General features: G+C 39.1%; 1 protein-coding gene across 1 annotated transcript; it reads left to right on the top strand.

The window, feature by feature from the left end:
• Window positions 1–8,695: 8,695 nt before the first annotated feature.
• TMEM71 (transmembrane protein 71) lies at window positions 8,696–16,212 on the top strand. The gene is made up of 8 exons (XM_066566603.1): window positions 8,696–8,755; window positions 11,821–11,878; window positions 12,940–13,149; window positions 13,998–14,167; window positions 14,679–14,858; window positions 15,371–15,446; window positions 15,904–15,953; window positions 16,136–16,212. Exons 1-8 carry the CDS (start codon window positions 8,704–8,706, stop codon window positions 16,210–16,212), a joined length of 873 nt encoding a protein of 290 aa, XP_066422700.1. The 5' UTR covers window positions 8,696–8,703.
• The last annotated feature ends 5,403 nt before the right edge of the window (window positions 16,213–21,615 follow it).

The raw sequence follows: 21,615 nt of genomic DNA, 5'->3' as shown, positions 1-21,615 counted from the left end.
AGACACATCACATTATTCCAGCTTTTCTGTTAAAATGCTCAACTGGACAGGGGAGGGTCACTGAGTCAACCTCTCCACGATGGAAAGACTCAGTGGTTATTTTCCTTCAGACACCAGAGCATGACAAGACAGAGATGCAGGAAAAGAGATTCCTCTATTTGTGCTCCTCACACAATTTGGTGTTTAATCTTGTCACGAAACATGTCTTCAGCTTCGTCATGAATATACAGGCCATAAATTGGAAATCAAACTGGATGGGAGATTTTATATTGCCAGTCAGTGACTCACTGAGACTCGGAGAGGGGGAGAGAGGATTTCATAATCAGCTGAGCATGAGCTCATGATGTGCTGTTGATGCTGAAAAGACTAATGCAGTCTTTGCAAAGCACATGCACATGGAAACACAGAGTAGGAGTAGAGAGGTGACATTATCACTGCACTTGGCACCGGTATGTTGTTATTAAAATAACTGACTGTTCAGAAAACCCATCCAAAAATGGGAAGGGTTCAGGAAAGGTCTGGGAGAATGATCAAACACCTGGGAAAAGAAAGATATTATGGTGAGAAACCCAGACATCAGTTTGTTTATTTTGCCATTTGTTTTTTCTTGTGGGCGATTGGGTTAGGTCATAAAAGAACTACTTTAAATGTCAGATATTGCAATTGTGAGGTGACAGTCAATAGAGTAAAACTTCATTGTTGTTTTACCCCTATTATAATAGAGAGGTATATTTAAAATTACTGCTGGTGCTTGTATTCAAATGGTGTCTGCACAGCCTCAGTCTGGCAAATGTGCAGCAGCACCTCTGCCCTGCTCTCTCCATCTGCACAGGCAGCTTGCATGTGGCCTGGCTTTGTTCTGTCATCATCTGTCCTTCTCCTGCCACTTCCTTGGTCTATTTTGGCTCCATATCTGACATCAAGCTGTTATGGCCCTCTCTTCAGTTTCTCTGCCCTTCTTCTTTCATCCCAGAAACTCCCTCCTCTCCAGAAATTCCTCCCTCCTTCTGTGAAGATTTCCATTATCTCACTGAACATTTCTCTTTCCCTTTCAAAGCCCTAAATTTTCCAGATGCTGGGAAATACCCTAAAGTGAATGAGTTTTGAAGCATCTGGCCTTGTATGAAAAAAGAAAGTCACTAACAGCCATTGCCATGGACACCATACAAAACAGTAACCCTGTGGGTTTGGGACATCAACCCCATCTTTTTCTAGTTTTGAAAGATACAGAAACTGGACATTTTTTACTGAATTGCTCACTGGTTCTTTGCAGAGTGCCTTTAATTCTGTCAGTGGTTTCTCTCAGAGAACTGCCTGTTTGCCCACAGGTGCTGTGTTTCACTGCATTGCTGGAGAGGTGGCATGAAGCTGTAAAGCAGAACTAAGGTTCCCTACTGCAGTATTTTAAGGTGAAGTACAGTAAGGTGAGAGTGCTAAGGAGTGAGACCTGGCAAATCCAGATGGGTAATGAAATTTGCATTTAGCAGGTAGTTCTGACATTAGTGAAAGGGTCCCAAATCCACACAAAGAAAGAGAAGAAAGCGCAAACATTGGCATTTGATGGGGTTAAAGGAAAGCCTTGAGGCACAAGTTGCTGCTCACCAGAGTGGTACCTCCTGATGCTTTGCATGGCTGGGAGGGAGCAGCTCCCTGTTTTGGATGCAGGCAGCTCTGCTGTGTCATGTTACAGCCTCACTAAACCACTTTCTGTGTATCATTTGATATTTATTGGGGGCACAAGGAACAGTCACCACACTATGAATATTGTTTTGCAATGAGTGTTAGACCTCTTGAGATGTAATTGGGCTTTTACCTCAGAAACAGTGCTGTGCCCCTTACTTCTGCCTTTCATATTGCAGCCATATGTCTTGGATAGTGTTTTGGTTTTAGATTCTGTAGACTGGAGTACATCAGTAAATATGTTACTGAATTTTCCTTTAAAGCCTTGATGAGAGCAGTGTTGAACAAAAAAAGCTGTAGTAATAATACCTGCTCTATGCACTGATTTCCTAGATTATTTCCAAATGAGACTGAAATGCAGCATACACTTTCTGGTGGATCAACAGAGCACTTGACTAACAAACATATCCCAGTGGGAAGATTTTCATGGTCTGTATTTCCAAGAGCTGACCTCTGGGTGGACAGAATTTGAAACTTGTGCTGAAGGAAAACAGAATTCCAAAAATCACATATCCAACCTGGATAGCAGGTGGAGTCCAGGAGTGAGAATGAAAATTACACATCACTTTTGTCCAGCAGGCAATACCAATCACTTTGCAAAACTCCTGTCTCCTCTGTGGTCCCATGTAAACTGGGGTGTCCTCAGGGGTTGAAGGATGGTTGTTGATTGTGAGATTAGCCCTTTGTGCCCAGCCCTGCCTGTAAAATGCCTGTAATGCATTTGTTCACAGGAGCATGTGCTCTCATGGTAGGAGCTTGTTTCTTGGTACTTGGCCATTGGGTCTGTGCTGGCGTCACACAGGCAGGTTCCTGGAAGGCCATCAGAGTTCTGCTCTCTGTCCTTAATTGCCTTGTAGGCCACATTCAAATCCTTGATCCTTATGCAATGCTGGGTAATATCCAGGCTGTAAAACCCCTCTGCCTCTTGTGTGTGTGGTTTTCCACTGGATACTGAGGCTGCCTGTGCTGTTGCGTCTCCCTAGCCATTGAAGTAGTCCAGGACATCACTTTGGATCTAGCTGGAAATGTGAGCTGGGCATGGGCAAGGCTGGAAAAATTGCAAACAATACCAGAAAGGCCTGTGGACTCTCAGTATAAGCCTCACAAATTTAGACTTTGCTTAAATACTGGTATACAGGCAGAAAGGGGCTCAGTCAGTGTCAGACTACTGATAAGGTTGCTGTGTAAAGACAAGCATTTTAAAGAACATTATTAGAGTAACACTTCAGTTGTTACTGGTCTTCATTTATGCCTCTCTCAGTAGGATTTATTACAGAAATTACCATGACACCAGAATGATCAGTATTTTGCCACTACTGTTGTCTCAGGAACCAGTGAGACCAACATCTCTCAGCTACAGATTTTCAGTATATATAAAGCATGTTATGATCCTTACAATCATTTGTTGGCCAAAAGTCTTTACTGTACATCAGTACAAGACCCTCTGTTCCATGTAGATCACATCAGGGCTGTCACAGAGACCACCCAGGTTCCCAGGTACAGTGGGCAGCAGTGCATGGCCACCTCCAGAGGAATATTGATTTTTATTTTGGGACTCAAAATGTCACAAGAAAACCCCCAACCAAAGCTGAGATTTTATGTGCCTATTAGAGCACCAAGCAGGTCCCTAAAGCCATGTGTATCTATGTGGTCTGTTCAACTTTTAAGCACCCAGCTGCTCCTATGCAGGTGGTGTGTCCAGCACTAACTACAGTGACATGGGAGACAGGAGTATGGGCAACTGAGTGTTCTCCATGTCTTATGGGTTATCCCTGGGTTGGTCACATAGTGATGGGTTTTAACACTTAGAGGTGAGAGTCAGCAGTGTCCCCATGCTGTCCTACCTGCTTTAGTCCCTGTCCTTTCCCTCTCAGTCTGTGTGTCCTAAAATGTAGATGTGTGCTGGAAGTGTGATGGCCTGTGAGCTTAGGAACCATGGGTGTACATCACTCATACATCACCTCAAACCTGTTCCTACTCATTGTCTGCTCAGACCACTGATCTGTGCATTAATATTTCTATTCTCTACAAATCAGATGCTGCTATAGCACACCTGGCCAGCAGCTGACTCTGCCCTGGCTGCTTGTAGTCACAGCAGACACTGCAGTGTGCTGACTCATGAACTTTTGTCATCCTTTTTAAAATTGAGCCAGACAGCTTTTAGTATAGATCTGTGTGTTTGTTGCTTTTTTTTAGTGTTCCTACCTTCTTGTTCAGTAACAGTCAAATCTTCTTGTGAGGAAATTTATGAAGAACTCCAATGAGGCCTCACCTGAGTTTTATTAGAAACCGTGACTAAATTCTGCTTTGGATTTTCTAAATTGGGCTGATAGATTTGAATCTCTTCCTATTGTTTTCTTTTTCTGATAAAATAGGTTTTAAAACAGTATTTTTAGATGCAGGGTGGGGGATTTACAGATTCTAATGGAAGCACTTGTATTTTTCCCATGCCTATTTTTACACTGCTCTTGTATCATGATGTGGCATTTTCCCATGTCTACATCAGGTTCTGATACCAAGGAAATTTCTCCATGGTACCATATAATCAAGAAGCAAGGAGATACAACACAGCTTGGTTATGGCTTTGTACAGAGAAATATCATTTACATCATAGGCTTATTTGATTTAGATCCTTTTTAAACATTTTTTGTCTATCTGGACTGTGTCTGTGGTATAATATAGAGGTAGCTGATGTAGCATTATTGGAGGTAAGCTCTTGAGATCTAAGTAGTATGGGTGTATCAGCAAGCTCAGAGCTAATTCCAAATTTTACAGGTCATTCATTGTACTCCACCATGCAAATGCTAAAAAAAGCCCTTTTTCAAATTTACAAAAATTTGTAAAAATGCCTTTTACAAATGACAAGAAATGCCCTTTTACTCCACTAAGAAATGCCCTTTTTTGCCCGTTTTGCAGAACAATTAAGCTAAAATAATGAATTTGGGGGCAAAAATCAATCCTGAAACTCAGAAAATCTCTGATAGAGTGTGATGGGATTTCCATGTGATAACATTAAAAATGGATTTGTTCCACTTCAAGGCAAATTAATCTTTGTTCAGGCTAATTAATCTTTGTTCATGCAGCTGACCTGATAAGGTTATTGAAATCATATATGATGTGACAATTCTGTAACTTGCACTGAAATTCTAACTTAATGCAGGATTAGCCTTTTCTTAAAATTGAAATAAAATGTCTAGTTTTGTGAGATTTTTTTTTCCTAATTACTAGAGTCCCTCAAATATTGCTGTGTTTCTGCTGCATAAAGGAATGCACTTAGTTTAAAACATTATCATTTACAAAGGTGAATGAAAATGGGTCTTAGTTTGCCCTGCAGCAAGACTGCAGGCAAGGAGAGTTTCACAGACCTTCATTTTGACCCAGTGAGGCTGCTCAGAGAGTCTCATGACCAGCCTTTCCCCTGCTGGATTTTTAATAATTTTTCAATTATTTTTCAGATATCAAAGAATATTTTTTTTTACTTTTGAGTACTGTGTAAACACTATCGACACAGACCTGTGATATAGGAAAAATGGCTTGATTTGATGGTTACTGAAGCTGGTGGACAATTAAAGGTTGTCAGGTTTCCAGTAGGTTCAAAGAGAGTTACAAAAGCATCACATTACTCTCAATTACATTCAATCAATAAGCACTCCGCTCTCTCCACCATGGCCACTCAATTCACTCTACCAGAAAATACCCTTCCTGAAAATTTTGTGTTTAGCAGAACAGTACTCTGCATTGAGTTGCAGTGGGCTGTTGAGATGGCAAAGTTATGGTGCAATATGAGCTAAAAACTCATCTTCACACTCACAGAGGAGCACAGAGTGGGGGGAGTGGGAGCACAGCAGTGGGAGAAGGAGTCCAAAGAATTCCCTGCACCCAGCTGTTCCCATTCCAGGAGCCATCAGCCCATCAAAAGCCTTTCTGATCAGCCAAAGGAGCCTGGGGGCACAAAGGCAGGTGGGAACCTGAATTAAGATTCCAGAGTAAGGGACACTTTGTCTTCTGGGCCTTTCCCAGCGCTGTCCCAGAGGAGTCTCAGCCCTTGTGGCCAGGCTTGGAACCCACCCATGCCTGGGTGGTTAACACCAGAGCACCTCGGGATTGCTGCCTGGGGTATGGGACACCCATGGGCTGGGGCATCTCTCTGTGGGCTGCTGAGGACCTGGGCAATCCCAGCCAGCTGTACCTGGGTGTGTGATGGTCTGCACCACCAGCTGGGCTGTGGGGCTGAGAGCTCAAATGTCTGGGTGGGTGCAGCTGGTGAGACTGGGATCCAGGGGCAGCTGTTGGGTAGACCTGAGCCCAGCTGCTGGAGGGGCATGTACAGATGTGTGTATCCTCACTAGAGGACCCCTGCACTGTTCAGCCAGAGGGGTGAGAAGGATGAAGCTCTTGGGGCTGTGGGAGTGCTCTCTCTGTGCCAGTTGCCTGTGTTGCCAGCCATGTGTGTAACATGTGGTTATAAATGCACTCGTGCGTGTCCCTCTCAGGTGTGAGAGACAACTGCTCACTTTCAAAATTTAAAAAGGTTTATTAAACCTTAACAAAAATACAACAAAGGATTACTAAGGAAAAAGCTTCAGTGCTGGGAACTGCCCCTCATGCATACCACACAGCCAGTTCATCTTCAAGATGGATGCTCAGTCTTTTATACCCCAGGGGCTTGCATCAGCCAGCCCTGGCCCTTCCCAAAGTCTGTCAGTCAGCTCTTCTTTGCCATTTATCGGTGGAAACTGCTTTCCTGTAACTTGATTGGAGGTCAGGTGTTGCCATGCCAGGTTCCCTAAGCACCAAGCTTTTCCATTCCCATCTGCCCCATGCCAGGGACACCTGTGCAGCCTTCTTTGTACCTGTCCCCGGCTGTCTGATGGCAACAATACAGGGGGGAAAAGGGAACTATGGGGAGAACAGAGGACATCTAAACTACAGTAACATAACTATACATCACTAAAGCTTTTCTTAATATTCACACAATAGTTATCTTTTAACTGCGAGAGCCAATCATCCCATTATCCATCTATAACACAGGGGTACTGGCTCGATGCTGGTGGGACCTCAGGCATGGAGCTGCCCCAGCCCCACCTCTCTTGAACTGTCAGACCCTGCACTATCTGTTGCATCAAAAGCAGTGAGCCTGGGAGAAGAGTACAAAGATGGGTGGTATTTAGTATTGTAATTTCTAATTTCCTTCCTTTTGTGGGTTGAATGGTAATGCATGCCACAGGCATAAAATTACTGCCAGTAAGTTGTTGGTGTACTCATTTTGTAAAATTTGAAACCCGCTTATTGTTGAGATAGGGCGTGTTGGTGGAGTGGGAAATTTGAAGAGCTACAGAGTGAAGACAAAAAAAGCTGTATATAAACCCTTATGTGTGTGTATTAACTATAGTCAAGCAGTCACCTATAAAATATTCACCAATGCATGAGGTTTATGCATCAAAAGCTTGTGGAACAGTGAGTTTCAGATACAAATAGCAGTGATTAAAAAAGAAAACACCTCCAAGCCTGAATATGATGATATAGACACAATATATTTTAACTATATAGACAAACATGAAATGCCAATGTCCTTCAGAAAAGCAGTTCAAGCTTGGAATTAACTTCTTCCTGTTGAGAATAATAAGAAAAGAAACAAAAAATATGCCCAAGGAGTAAATTCCTGTGTGTACAGAAATTCTTCTGTAAGTGACCTAGTTTTAAAGATCATTGGGAATTTATATTCATTGCCTGTAGAGAGGCAGGGTGGCCAGGGAAATGCTGCTTTGATGAAGCCCATGCATCCATGGAAATAGTGCTGGACTAAATTTCCTCACTGACATAATTCCACTAAATTAAAAGAACTGATGTGAAGATGGATTATGTCCCTATTTTCATGTTTGACCAAAAGGATCATAAAATGTTCATTTAGTTTAACTCGCAAACAGATCTTTTGCAATATCCTAATTGCTTAATTCCTATTTTTGTTTCCTTTTCTGGGAGGTGAGCTTTTTACATTCTTTTTATCAGTGGAAGTATTTTTCCTTCTCCAAAGGGAAAAAAACCCACAAACTATCATGAAATCAATCATATTTCTCTAGATTTATGGTTTCATTTTTTTGTCAGTGATACATACAGACATCAGGAAAGAAACCTACTAGATCATTTTATCTATTTGGAGATGAAGTGTTACCCCCTAAGGCTGTACAATTCAGTGTCAAGCAGCTGATTTATATTACTTTTGCATGTAATAGTTCTGTAGCCAAGTCTTTTGATTGCCAGGATATCTTATTCAGGCTCCATTTCTCTTATGTGGATTTGACTTTATTTTTTATACTTTAAGGTATGATGAATGGATACTTTACAGAGTATGAAACATTTAGCAATGACTATGCAACAATGACTATGTTTACAAATGGCTTTATTCCTTTCTCCTTTCTATCGAATTTATATTAACATTGCATAGCATATATTTGCAGTAATGTTCTCAGCTGTGAAATGCAGCTCTGAACTCTGCCCAAATGTATCTTCTGTACAATAGTGCTTTTGCAAAATGTATTGTTGTTTTTTTTTTTTTTGTTTTTTTTTTTGGTAACTGGATTGTTTTCTTACATCAAAGCCTGCCAGGCTCACAAAGTATTTCAACAAACGGAATGATTTGTATACACAACTTGAAAGTTTTCTGTGCGAGGTGGAAAAGCAAATCTGAAACAAAACTCTGTGTCACTGATGAGAAAATGATCTGTACGATCATTGGGGCGAGACATTATTTGTAGTGGTTCTTCTCTTTCGCAACAGCCGGCAGGAGCGTTCCTGGGCTAATCTTTATCTTCGGTTTGCTCTTCAGAACAAATGCCTCTGATGTGAGGCTACTTTACAGGAAACGTGACCTCACTGGGGCTCTGTGCCGCTGATTGCACGGGCTGTTTTCGAAAGGAAACAGGGGACTTGCTAGAGCTGCCTTGTGAAGAGCCAGGGCTGAGCTCTCCCAGGAAGCTGCTCAAGGAACAGCCTCCACCAGCCGTCCCACGGGCTCTCCTGCTGATGAAGAGAAAATTTTTGCACGCATGTGTTAATTGTGAAATGGATTTTCCAGGTTTGAAGGATTTTAGTCTTATTTATCTCTTAATATATTTGCCAGCTGAGGAATAGCTAAGCTTTGCGTTCATTTCTGTGCTGCTCTTCAGGAAGTTTCGCAGTTTTGTGAATGTTGCTACCATTACCTGCAGGGAGAAAAGACAAAGCTGCTCTTCAAAAACAACTGATATGTGTGAGCAAATAAAACTCTTTGTAGACTTTTGTGTTTGGTAGATAAAATAGAGTAAAAACTGGTTGCCTGGGTTTCAGCACAATATTTTGGTAGGTACTAATGTAAATATTCAGATTGTATGCTGAAGGCATCATTGGCTTAAACACTAATTTGATTTTTGGAGGGAAAGGTGGTTAAAACTGACTGGTTTGCACAATGACTTTTTGTTTATATTTCAACATGAACTTTTGTGTGTTTTGAAATCCAAGGAGGGTTGTTGGCTTAAATTTTTATTTGGATTCTTGGCATAAATGTTGCCACATTCACCTCAGATTGGCTTTTAGTGAGATTTCATAGAGCTGTTGGCTTTTTCTCATGCCACGGTTCAGATGTGCTGTGTTGATGGCTCATTTCATGGAGTACAGACACAGTAGCACTGCTCCATTGTATAGTGGTGGTCAAGAAGCTTTGTTTTGTTATGTCATTACTATAGCTTCTCACGCTATTAATAGAACATAAATAGGACTGAATATTAAATGAAAGCAGAACACTGTGCAGCATTGTCTACAACATAATGTTTCCATGTTTTCTCCATCATTGAATTATTTTCGAGAACTCTCTTCATTATGGCAAAAATTTTCATGATCACGGGCAGCAAAGAAATCCGTTGGACTGCCTGTTCCATGACTGTTCACAGAAGCTTGATATTATCGTTACTTAAAATAGTTTAAAAGCAAGTTACAGCTGCTTATTAACTGTTCTTGAAAAGAGGGAAATGTCTCACTTCCCCAGTAGTATAACCACATATGCATATTGCTCACTTTCCTTTAGAAATAGATGAATATGCTCTATTTAATCTTAAATTTTATTTCTCTGGAGGGTGGCAAGTAAACATCCTGTGGAGACATACCTTGCAAAGTTATGAGAGAATTCAAATGAGGAACAGAAGGACTGTGGTTTGTTCTGCCACTGTGATCAGCATGTGTCAACACTTTCTAGTGAAAGCACCACCCCATAGGAAAGCTGCCACTCCTAAGTTATTCTTTTTTAGTCATTGCTACGTTTTATTTTCATAACTGAAAGAATTGTGTGCAATACAGCTGTGCTGTGGGTTTCAGTGGCTGGAAAGTTTCACTCTCAGATTATTAAAGAGTTGTGATAGATATAACTGATCCTGACATATACTTCTATACATCCTTTTCAAACAAATTTGCCCTAGAATCAGTTACTTTTGCCTAAGTGAGAATACATTATATCTAATAATTTGATCTATATTGCTGATACTATCTTACACATACTGATTTTCAAACAAGACAAAATAAAACTTGCTTCCATTTCTTTTTAAACTCTTTTACAGATAATCTATATTCCCTGTTACCCTAGGGTGCATGAAACAGTCCTTTTCAAGATGTATGGAACATCACATATTGCACCAACTCCAGGAGCAAATAAATTTGGATACATTTGTCAGAGTTTTAATAAAAATAAATACCTTGTGGAGGGGCTCTTCTTTGACTGATAAGACTTAGCATTTTGCTGGTTTTGGTTTATATCCAGATCTACAAACTGCTTGTTGAGTCCTTCCTGTATCTTCTTCTAGAGTTTGAAAGCATTTCTTCATTTTGAATATAAGATTTTTTACACATTTAAGAATCATGATTTTGCCTAAAATAAGAGAAATTATTTCAGGAGGTAGTTGTATGTTAAAAATAGCTCTAATACATGTCAAACCATGAAATACACCACTGGTCCCACTGTTTGTACAACTTGCTCTGTGGTGCTCTGACTGATGCTTCTTGATCTTGACCTTGCTTCTTGATCTCTCTGTACTTTCCCTCAAATTCTTTCCATTTTCTCCTCCTCAAGTTATTTTTGCAGCCATTAGAGCATAATTCGTTCAACAGTAAAGTGATTTTTTTTCCAAAGGGTAGGAGAAGCAGTATGTATGGGACCAAGGTAATGGGACTGATTTGTGAAAAAATACCCTGAAGGTTTTACTTCTCTTCTTTCTTTACCTTGCCTGGTCCCAAGGCTGAGTCAGCCTTCACACCCAGTCTGTGACTGACAACTGAGCGCCCAAGGAGGTTAAACAAGATTACCTAAGTGGAAACCCTGACCTTCATGTCTTTTCTTTGCCTCAGCTCATAACTGAACATAAAAATATAAAGTTCTCTTAGCTCTATCTCCTCTCAGAGGTGAACAATGGGCATTTACTAACAGAGTTGTAAGTCTGAAGCTCTAAAGATTCAGGAGAGACAAGGTAATATGGGGAAAGATCATATCTTTTATCTTTTTATGGAATAATAGACATAAATTCTCCCTATGCATAGACCTTGCTCATATTTTGTAAGATTGATTCTGTCTGGTGCAGAACATCCAGCAGCACTTTGCACACTTGAGCCATGATAATCCAGATAAATCCTATTTCCTTAGTCTCCTGCCACAATATTACTGTCAAATATTTGTCACTGTAGCAATCCCTCTGCTCATTGTGCTATGTCTGCAATTTTCATCTGAAAAATATAATGTAGTGGTAATGGTGGCCTTTCCATTCTACCCTGTATCTAGTGCCAGTTCAGGTTCTAGCTTTGGCATGAAGCAGATTTCTGATAAAACAGCTTAAAATTACTGCAGTTATTTTATTTGTGTGCATAATTATTTCTCTCAAGTCTGTTTTTTGGGCAGAGTACAGATATCTGATTTCTGTTGGCTCTGATTCTGTGTTGTTCTGGTTGAGATGAGTTTCCTGTAAACACTAAGTATTTCCCCAATTCCTTCATATGTTTTGTCTCCTCTAATTCTTCCCTTTATATTCTTTTTTTTTATTATTATTATTATCTTTCTGGTATGCACAAGCTACCTGTCAATGAATATGATAACAATTCCTTCTGATTTCACCTTTGCCTCTGCAGGTTCAACACCATTTAATGAAGAGCATAGACACAGCCTCTCAAGACATATTTTTCCAAGGTATTAAGGAAAGTTACACTTGCCTAATTTTATTTTTGTTTTGGCATAGATTTTGTAAAAGTCCTTTTGGACCACTGAGAAATGTAGTCCTGATCATAATTTAATTACTGCCCTAAATGGAGGTTCAGAAGTACTGCTGTGGAGGTTGGAAACACTGGTTTTGCAATTACAGGTTTTTGGAGTATCTCTCTTCCATCTGCTTTTCCCGACACTGAAATTATGGTATCTCTCTGTGACATGCCATATGGGGTAGTTAAACCTCTTACTGAAACACAGGTCAGACACTAAATCAATCTGGTGTCTTCCTTTCTTTCCATGATGTCACTACATGGCAGTTTGGAACTCATAGGTGGTAAGGGGAAAGGTATAACCATAAATTAAATTTTAGTCAAATTAAGTACTATGTCTACAACTTTTAGATCCTTTCACCTCTGTCATTACTCCCTTCTACTTTAAACACCAGAGAATATATTTTTCTGTGCTGTATTTAATCCCAAAGTCAATTGTGTTTCAGTGCTGGATGGAGCTACCACAATGTGTGGGCTTTATCCTATGTTGTTCCAGCTACATGGCATTTTAGGATTTGTGAGAATTAAAAGTCATGCATCCTTAAATCTTCCCCAAGTATGGCTAGTTTATAAAAAAGCAAGTAAATCCTGCCTGGCTCAGGGGCACCCAGATTGTGCCATGTAGAGGAACTCAGAGAAGCCAAATACTGGAATGCCTCTGATGGCTCCACGTCGGTGTAGGTCCACAGGACTCCTTGGCCAAGAGCACTGCCACAGAAACACTGAGCACTTCTGAGCTCAAGCTGGCTCTATGCTTCAGGAAATGCTCCCCTGGCATGTATCCCTCCTGTAATCTGAAGCTCTGGAACGTGTGATGCACACGTCAGCTGGCTGAAACCCCCACTACAAAGTAATATCATTTGATCCATGTATTTTAAATCTATGTCATTACCAGTCCCCATCAGCTTGAAATGTAAATTCATTACTATTAAATCATGGGTTTGCTCTGTCCAGACCTTCTCTAAATTAGAGGCTTTCATTTCTCCTTTTCAGTTGTGCATGTGCCTTTTTGGATGACGACCCTGCCTATGAGTGCTCCACAAACCCTCTGACAGGCTCTGTTCCTACACACCGCCGCAGCCCTCGACTGCTTTCCAATGGTTATTATGTTTTGACAGAAGACAGTTTTCTGTCTGATGAAGAGGGCAACATAACACTGACACCATCCCACACCAGTGTTACATATAAAGAGAATTTAGTTCGGTAAGTGAACTATGTGCAGATTTTACTCCATGTTGGCGATTGCCTCCACATCTCTGGCCTTATCTAAAGGTGTATCTGGAGGTGTCTGTGTGTCTGTCTACATTTTTCTCAGCATAAGACCAGCATTACTTCTGATTGGGAACATGTCAATTGCTTTAGAGAGTTCAGTGAATGAAATGACCTGATTTTCAGTCACATCTTACTACCTAAAAACTCTTTAGTGCAGAGTTGTTGCTATAATTGAAGTCATGTCCAATAAAGGAAAAGGATAGAGTTACAGCTCATTTTGCCAATGGGGTGTTAGTCTGATAAAGACTAAGAAAAATGTATATATATATATGTATATATATATATATATATATATATATATATAAATATCTTTGTCTAAAACACACACACACACACCTATAAAAATAAAAAGGTCTGGTCCTGGAATTCTTACTCAAGCAAAAACATCTCATGATTCAGAAGAACAACAATTTAGAAAGGCATGTAAAATGTAGTTCAAGAAACCTGGAATTCAATGGATTTAGACTACCCCAAATCAGATACAGCAGTGAAAATCACAGGTAGCACTCACTGTACTATCAGAGAGCAGTAGCTGTGATATCATTTGGTACCACAGTACCCAGTATCACAAGAGCATGATCAGCCCTCCTGTTAATACATTCCCTGACACATTGTCGTGTGCAGCAGCCATTCCTTGTGACGTGCCCAGGGTCAAGAACAGGGCTGGGAGCAGCACCCAGAACTTGGTTCTTTCATGTCATTCCTGCAAGCTTTAGAGTTCTGACCCTGCTCAACAAGAATAATCAACTCTATTCCTTGGCAACATCCTTTCTTTCTAGGGTATTCAGGCGAAGGAAGAAAATCCGTCGCTCTCTTGACAGCTTGTTCAATCTCAGTGCCTCCAGCTCATGGCTCAGCTCCACCATTCCCAGCAGGGTGGATTTCTCCCATGTAGAGGATCCTTGGCCTGATGGATGCAGTAAACTAGAAGCCAGTCACAGTGATATTGGTAAGCCCTGATCAGGTACCTGGTAATCAAGGTACAACATTGCAGTCTGTGTTTAGTGTGAATTGGGTATCTCTTTCTGGATGTTATGCAGGTGTTGTCTGCCAAGGTGTGCAGGTAAAGGATAGAATGAACTACTACAGAATCCTAAGGGATAAATAGAGCTCCTGGCATTACAACTGAGTATGAGTCTGCAAAAACCTCTGTGCCAAAAACTAATTTTTTGACTGAATTTGAATGCAAAGTCATCACCAGGAATGTTTATTCTGGTGTGATTAACACCTGGCACTGTCTGCTTTCACCTGGCTCTTTCAATAAGTTCATCTGTTATGCCCTATACAGTTTTATCTTTACTCTGCATATTTCCTCCAGCATACATTTGAACCCACCAATTCCCTACCCATTACAATTTGCAACCTCTCCTGTGATTCAGTAATTAATTCCTAAATTCATTAATACAAAGTCTCAGAGCTCTTCTTCTGTGCAAACTCAGTTATACGTGCATTTCTTCTAGGTGATTCAGACTTTTCTTCTGAATATAATAACCACGTGTCACAAAGGCAAATTCCAGCATCTAAAGGAGCATTTCTCACCAAAGATGATGAGTTTCTTCATTTTGAGGAACCATTTTGTGCTTCAAAATCCTGCTCTTCATTTATGATAAATGCAAATGAAGAGAATTGGAGCAATGCAGGTATGTTATGTTCTTATTCTGGCATGCCTCATTTTTAGAGTGAAGTGAAAATACATTAAAAATATGGATCTGGCCCCTTGCAGAATAGAATTTATTTGCTAAAACACATATTTTAAATTAATGATTAAAAATAACAAAATCCTAAAAACTATATTCAATTACTACCCCCTGCTCACATCTTTCCCTCACCCTTTTTTCAGAAAAAAAAAGAAAAGAGGAGTGAAGTGGAAAATGGAGGAAAGGGCATGGCAGCAAAAAACTAAAACAGGCAATTATGCAGAAAGGTTTGTTTTCTGAGAGCATGGAGGGCACAGTGTTCCTGTAGTTGTGGGGGAAAAAGACTCCTGAGAGACACCCAGAGCATGAAAATTAGGTTTCTGCTTTGAATCACTCCAGGCGAGTTCTCTTTAAAAGCAGCTGAAGAGCCTGGTCTCACAGGTAGCCTTTGCAAACTCGTTCTGTCATATATTTACTTTCATTAAAACCCATTATTTTCCTGATTTTTATTTTAGAATCCAGGACAGTGCAAAATGTCATTTCTCAGATGGTTGCACTGATCATGTGTTTAATCATTTCAGTATGTACAAGGTAATTTTTATTTCTTTTATTTTCTGTTTCTGACATGAGTGCTTGCTTCATTTCAACTGGTGAATAAAACTTAAATTAAGGGTCACATTTTCAAAGTGTGGCAAATATCTGAGCTATATAGATATGCACAAAAATAAGAAGTATGTATGCAGATATGAAAGCTACTTTGCCAAGCGTGCTTTGGCAGGGGTTTTGGCAGGCTGAAAAGAATCAGAATGGATCCATGTCTTTCTAAGTGGATTTTTCTCTCAGTCTGAATGCTGAGGTCTTTCTTTCCAGGAGATTATCTTCAATAGTTTACGTAATTTAAAGTTTCAAATTACAGTTCACCTACCAGAGTTCAGAGGGTTCATCTGCAAGAACCCTTCCTCCTCCTCCCACTCATGCTTCACCTCTTTTAACCCAATATGCATCACTTGACTTTTTTTAACCTTTCTGGGTACTGTTATGTTCTCAGATATTTTATTGGAGGACTGTCTGCCACTTTGTTGCTGATGATTTTAGTTTGTAAGTATAAAATTTCTTTATTTCCAACATAATTTTTTTTACTAAGTCACATCTGAGGAACAAATTCTTTCCTTTAATGTATATCCATGGGTCTTACTGATCCTAATAAGAGCAGTATATGGTCAAATGGGGATAAATGTAGCCTTCAATCCATTACAGCATTTTGCATTTAAATTTCACAGTTCTTTTGTCCCAAGATGCTGCTGTGTCCTCTTTCTTCAGTCTCGATACATTTTTCAAAACAACTAAATTTTGGTAAGTGGCTCCAGTGTCATGTGATGAATAGAGAAATTTAGAAATTTTATATTAAGAAGAGGAAGGAGATTCCTCCTGTTCTTTTCAAGTCAGAAGATAGAAGGTGGGGTCTGAAGTTACTGATGGAGCATTTGGCTTTTCCAGTTACTGATTTGTATTCAAAGAAACTTTCTTTTAAATCAAAAACCTGCCTTTTCATAATGTGCAATAAATGTTGTAGCAGAAAAGGGAGGTAAACCTAATCTGCCTTAACATGATGTAGTCACAGTCCAAGCAGTGGAATTTAAGATTCTAGAGGTGCATTTTCAAGCCTCGCACTGTAGTCTGCTCCCAGGCCACCAGACCTAGCCTTTTTTTTTTAACTGGAAAAAATAAAACCAGCTAATTGTGATGCTTGCCACATCACCATCTTCCAGGGACTACAGAATTGATATAATTTGGCCTCTCTAACCCAATGCACCATTAGCTCATACATAGACCTTCATGCTGAAAGCAATTATGGATGTGCTGGATTTATGAATTACCACTCTTTCACCTTTTTTTCACCACAACATTCTAAATGTCTAAAATACAAAATGCTTATAAGACTAAAAAGTTTGGGCTCATTTGAATTTTTATGGGCTGCAAGTGAAGCTCAAGAGGATCATTTTTGTTTCTGAAGCTGTTAGGGTTCAGGAGATCAGTGTATGCCAAGGGCACCAAGACAATCTGGCCTTTGAATCGGGTATGTTGGAAGTGAGAAGCAGCAAGGCACAACCTGGACAGCCCCAATGCAATGACAGTCCCACTTTCTGACAGATGATGTGTCAGTTTGTTGCTATGTATCTAGTCCCTAAAACTTTGTTTTTACCAAAGCCACCAGGTCAGGACCAGTGTGTTGCAAGCACATGCCCCAAAGAGCTGCTTTCCCTCTTCCTGAATAGCTTAGCCCTGAGTCATAACAAAGCTGTTCTTCACAAGAGAAAAACACACTCTGAGAGCTCTTCAGCAGCAGGTATACAGAGAATGCCTCTTTTATGCTCATCATAAGTGAGAAGTTACCTGCTCAAACAAGTAGTCCTGCAGCTTAGCTGAATTTGTCAAACAGGACCTACTGATAATATATAATAATTATAAGAAACTGTGATTTAAATCAAGACATACAAAAATGTATTCTTCTTTTTTTTTCCCCACAGACAATAATAAGAAATAAAGAACAATTGGTGAGTACATATTTAAGTTTAGAAAGAATTCCATATTTTTTTGGGCAATGAGTCCTATTATGGAACAGGGTCCAAACATATCAGAAAGGTTCCATGGACTTTTCATTAAAAGAAGGTTTTAATGAAAACAGGACCCTTGCCAGTTTTCACTGCAAATTATTCCATTTGATGTCTAAAATTCCTTTTGGATTGTATATTTTCTTTCTGTTGTCTGGCAGCAGTGTCTAAATAGTGTAAGCTGTTAACAATTGCTGTGCTTCAGCCCAGAGAAAACATGTTTTTCAGTAATAGGCAAAACAAGCCTTCCTTTTCCCAAGTGTGAACTGAACAGCAGGACCAGGTGCTGTGCTGCTCTGCGCTGGTTGCATTCCACCAAAGCAGTGAAGCAGCATCAACATGAATTGGTCCAGAATATCTAAAAAAAATGTAGACATTCTTCTATTCCCTATTCTTTTTCTTCATCCTCACACTCCAGTTTCTGTTTATCAAGCATTTCTAAGCCTCGCTGCAGCTCAAACCCTTAAAAGAAGAGCACTGATTTATTTGTACTTGGAGTTGGTCATCCCAGTCCTGGCTCTGTTATTTCCTTTATGTCTTTACTTTGTACAGTTAAAAATGAAAAGAAGGAACCAAGTGGAGCTGTGCCCAGTTTGTGTTCCTTACAGTGTGGCTAGAACAGCCTTCTTCATCAGTTTCCTGGTTGAGTGCAGTTCAGCTTTTGAGATCTAAAGGCATCAGCACAGCTGCAGACACAACCTGGAAAACCTTTCTTTCAGCTCTTAGAAGGAGGGTGTTAATCCTGAGAACAAAGCATTTTAGAAAGGAGTTTGATCACTTTGCCTATGGTGACAAAATGTCCTACTCACAGCATGCCAAGCTGGGGATGCCACATGTGGCACTTCTTAAAGTTTATAAAAGGGCTGAAACACCAGAGCTTGAAAGCTTCCTCTGGTTTTGAAAGCCACTGTCAGTGTTAACCAAAGCAGGTGCAACAGGATGGAGTAGAGAACTTGGCACTTGTTCTGTGGCAGGACTAAACTAAACACAGACTGACACAGGGTACTGCAAGACAGGACCTTCCACAGTTCAAAACATGCTTGTCTCTTGCACTCCTTTACTTAAAAATTTAAAAGCAGAGTTGTTACTTCTGTGCATTTTGAAATGAGTTCAATAACAGTTTTCATTTTTCCTCCTCCTCCAATTTATTTTCATCATCTCTTTAGCATCAAACTTCTGGATACCTCTTTATGGTCATGGTTACGCATTCATGTGGGAGAAAAACCCCCAGGTTTGATAGTATTCTTCCTCCAAAACACAATTAATTTTAGCTTTATTTTTCTTCTGGTCAAATGTGAGTAAGGCCTTTGTTCTTCTTATTTCTTTCCTGAAAGAAATCACACAAAGAAGTGCTATATCTGTAGTATCTTATATCAATAATGAAAAGTGTTTTGTAATTCCCATGAAATATTTTTCTTATAAAAATGATGTAACTCATATTTTATGTATTAATTTCTTGTTACAACATGCTATCAAAGATAATGTGTTTGGATAGTGGCTGAGTATCTGTGATAACTGATCTATTATGTAACTAAAACAGTATTTATTATACTCATCCTCATATTTACTTGTAGTTAATGCACTTCAATAATACTGGAAGTGTTAAATGATTCCTCTTCTTTTTTTAAAGTACAGAGACAACTGAGAGTAAACATCACTATGTAAAACATGTAAATATTTTGTTACCTATTTTATGCCTATCGTAAAAAGTCCATTACTAAAATAATTTTAAAACTAAAGGATTATAAAGATTTTTAGTGTTTAAATAATCATATCTTGAAATAATAATCTGGAAATTTAAATCCCATTCTGAGAGAAAAGTCTAAGACTGCAATTACCCTGCAGTCATCAAAGCAATTATGCTGAAAACTAGAAAAGAAGAGTTCACTGTAAACTATCAAAGAAAAATCTGATTGAGATTGAAAAAAAAAGGTCTACAATAAATTCCTATAATCTGTCTATTAAAAAATACAAACTATAAACTAGAATCCTTCTGATCTGGAGTGAGGGAACTCCTGGGACAATTTCTCAACTGGAGTTCAAGAGCTAAAAATAAAATGCTCAGGATCTATTAAGATCTGATTTCCCTGATATTTGTGGATGTTGAATTAACAAAGTTCTAGTCAGTTACCAGAATGGTTGGCTTTGACTACTCCTATGGACATAAAAACCTCATGCCTCATCTTTTTTCTCTGAAAAGAGGCACAACCATATGTTTCTTCCTATTGGATAAAAAAATTGAAGCCAGGATTTTTCTGATGAAAAACTGAAAAAAAAAATTCCAACCTAAATATCTAAATCCAGACTTTCAGAGGTAATGAGTATTTGCAGCTTCTGGTAACTACAGTATCAAGCCTAGGATAACTGTGGAATATAATTCTCTCAGAGTAAAACCATTTATTATTAGTGATTAACTGACAGATATACTAACAGAGAAAACAACTAGAATTTTATGGGGTTTTTTGTCCCCAGTGATTAAATGTTTATTCCCCTTTAATATAGCACCTTATTTAGAGAAAAGAATCAAAGAGAAGTGTTGAGATGTAGATTTATACCCCCCTGTGTATTTTTTCACACAATTTATTGCTTTTTTAATATATATTATCTTTATCATTACACCTTGTCTTATCTCTTATTTCAGCTGTGTTCAGCTGAATTTCAGGGTCATTCATGAGTATATATCATGTAGTACTTTATAGGGGGAATGTTCATGTGGAAGATGATAATATTGATGCCATTCCTTAATTTTTAATGTTCCTGGTCTGTGAGCAAGTCTGGTTTGCAGTTATCCTGAAAGCATTACTCATAGAAAGATTAACATATTTTATTTGAGTTATATGGAATAAATTACATGGTACAGAATACAGGTTATGACCACTTAGTCCACTTCTTCAAAATCTGCATTTTGATGTACATTTTTATGAATGGGCTGCACTATTTTGTAAACCTCTTTGCACATTTCTATATACACCAAGCAAAACTGTTACTTCATTTATATTGTTTCCTTTTTCATGGTTTCTCACTCTGCTTTTTTTCCCCTCTATCTCTGGCATTTCTATATCAGTAAAGTTGTTCCTGTTCTCATCTCTTCTTGTATTTGAGAGTGTGTTTCAGTACTGAAGATTGTTATTGTTAGAAATTGCATATATTTCTCAGTGGATTTCTTATTTGTGAGTTCATGTCCTGCCCTGCAGATTGTGTGCTCTTTGGGGGAGGGTTTTTTGGTACTTTAGTGCAAACATAAAGCCTTGTTTTGCACTGGTGACTACGTTACCTAGCATCATAGAAAAATAAAATAAAAAATAATATTTGAAAAAATGGTAATTCAATAGGAAATAAATAAAAACACATAGGTTTAAATTCTGAGTGGGTATCAATCAGCTGATTTACACCAGCTGAGACTCTAAGCTGCAGCATTTCAACAGCTTTGTCCATGGATATCAATTTTCTGGGGTTAGAGCACCTTACATGATTGTGTATATGGACAAAGTCAAGACATGTTCAAAATATTTCTGTATTAATAATGCTAGCATTGTAATAATAATGCTATAAAGCTCGTTTTTGTCATTACATAGAAATACATATTGCATTGTTTTACACATTAAAACAATAAAGTTGTAATATATTAAAATGGTAAACTGAATTTCTTCATGACAGGCATGCCAGAGGTGACTTTTTCTTCCTTCTCATCTCCAATGTCCTGTTTGTAATGTGATTATTTACATTATGTCTGGCACGTACATTGCTTCATGCCAGGATTTCAGGCTTGTGCTGCTGAAAACTCTCGGTACATAATTTAAAAAAGAAAAAAAACAACGGTGTGAAAATAAAGAACACAACATACTTCAGCACCTAGCTTTGCCCTGTGTGTGCCTGACCACCAGGTGAGGACCAGTGTGTTGCAAACATGCTCCAAAGGGCTGCTTACTGTCTTCCTAAGTAATTTAGCCCTGAGTCACAAAAAACCCTGTTCTTCACAAGAGAAAATCAAACACATTCTGAGAGCTTTTCAGTCACTGGTGTACAGAGAATTCTACTTGTGTGCTCATCACAACTGAGAAGTTACCGGCTTGAAGAAGAAGTCCTGCAGCTGAACTAGAATTTGTCAAACAGGACCTATGTATGTACTGATTAAAACAAACTGTGGC

Source organism: Molothrus aeneus, chromosome 1, assembly GCF_037042795.1.
Source record: "Molothrus aeneus isolate 106 chromosome 1, BPBGC_Maene_1.0, whole genome shotgun sequence".
NCBI lineage: Eukaryota > Metazoa > Chordata > Aves > Passeriformes > Icteridae > Molothrus > Molothrus aeneus.
Note: the sequence above shows the minus strand (reverse complement) of the source record. Positions and strands in the feature narration are given on the sequence as shown.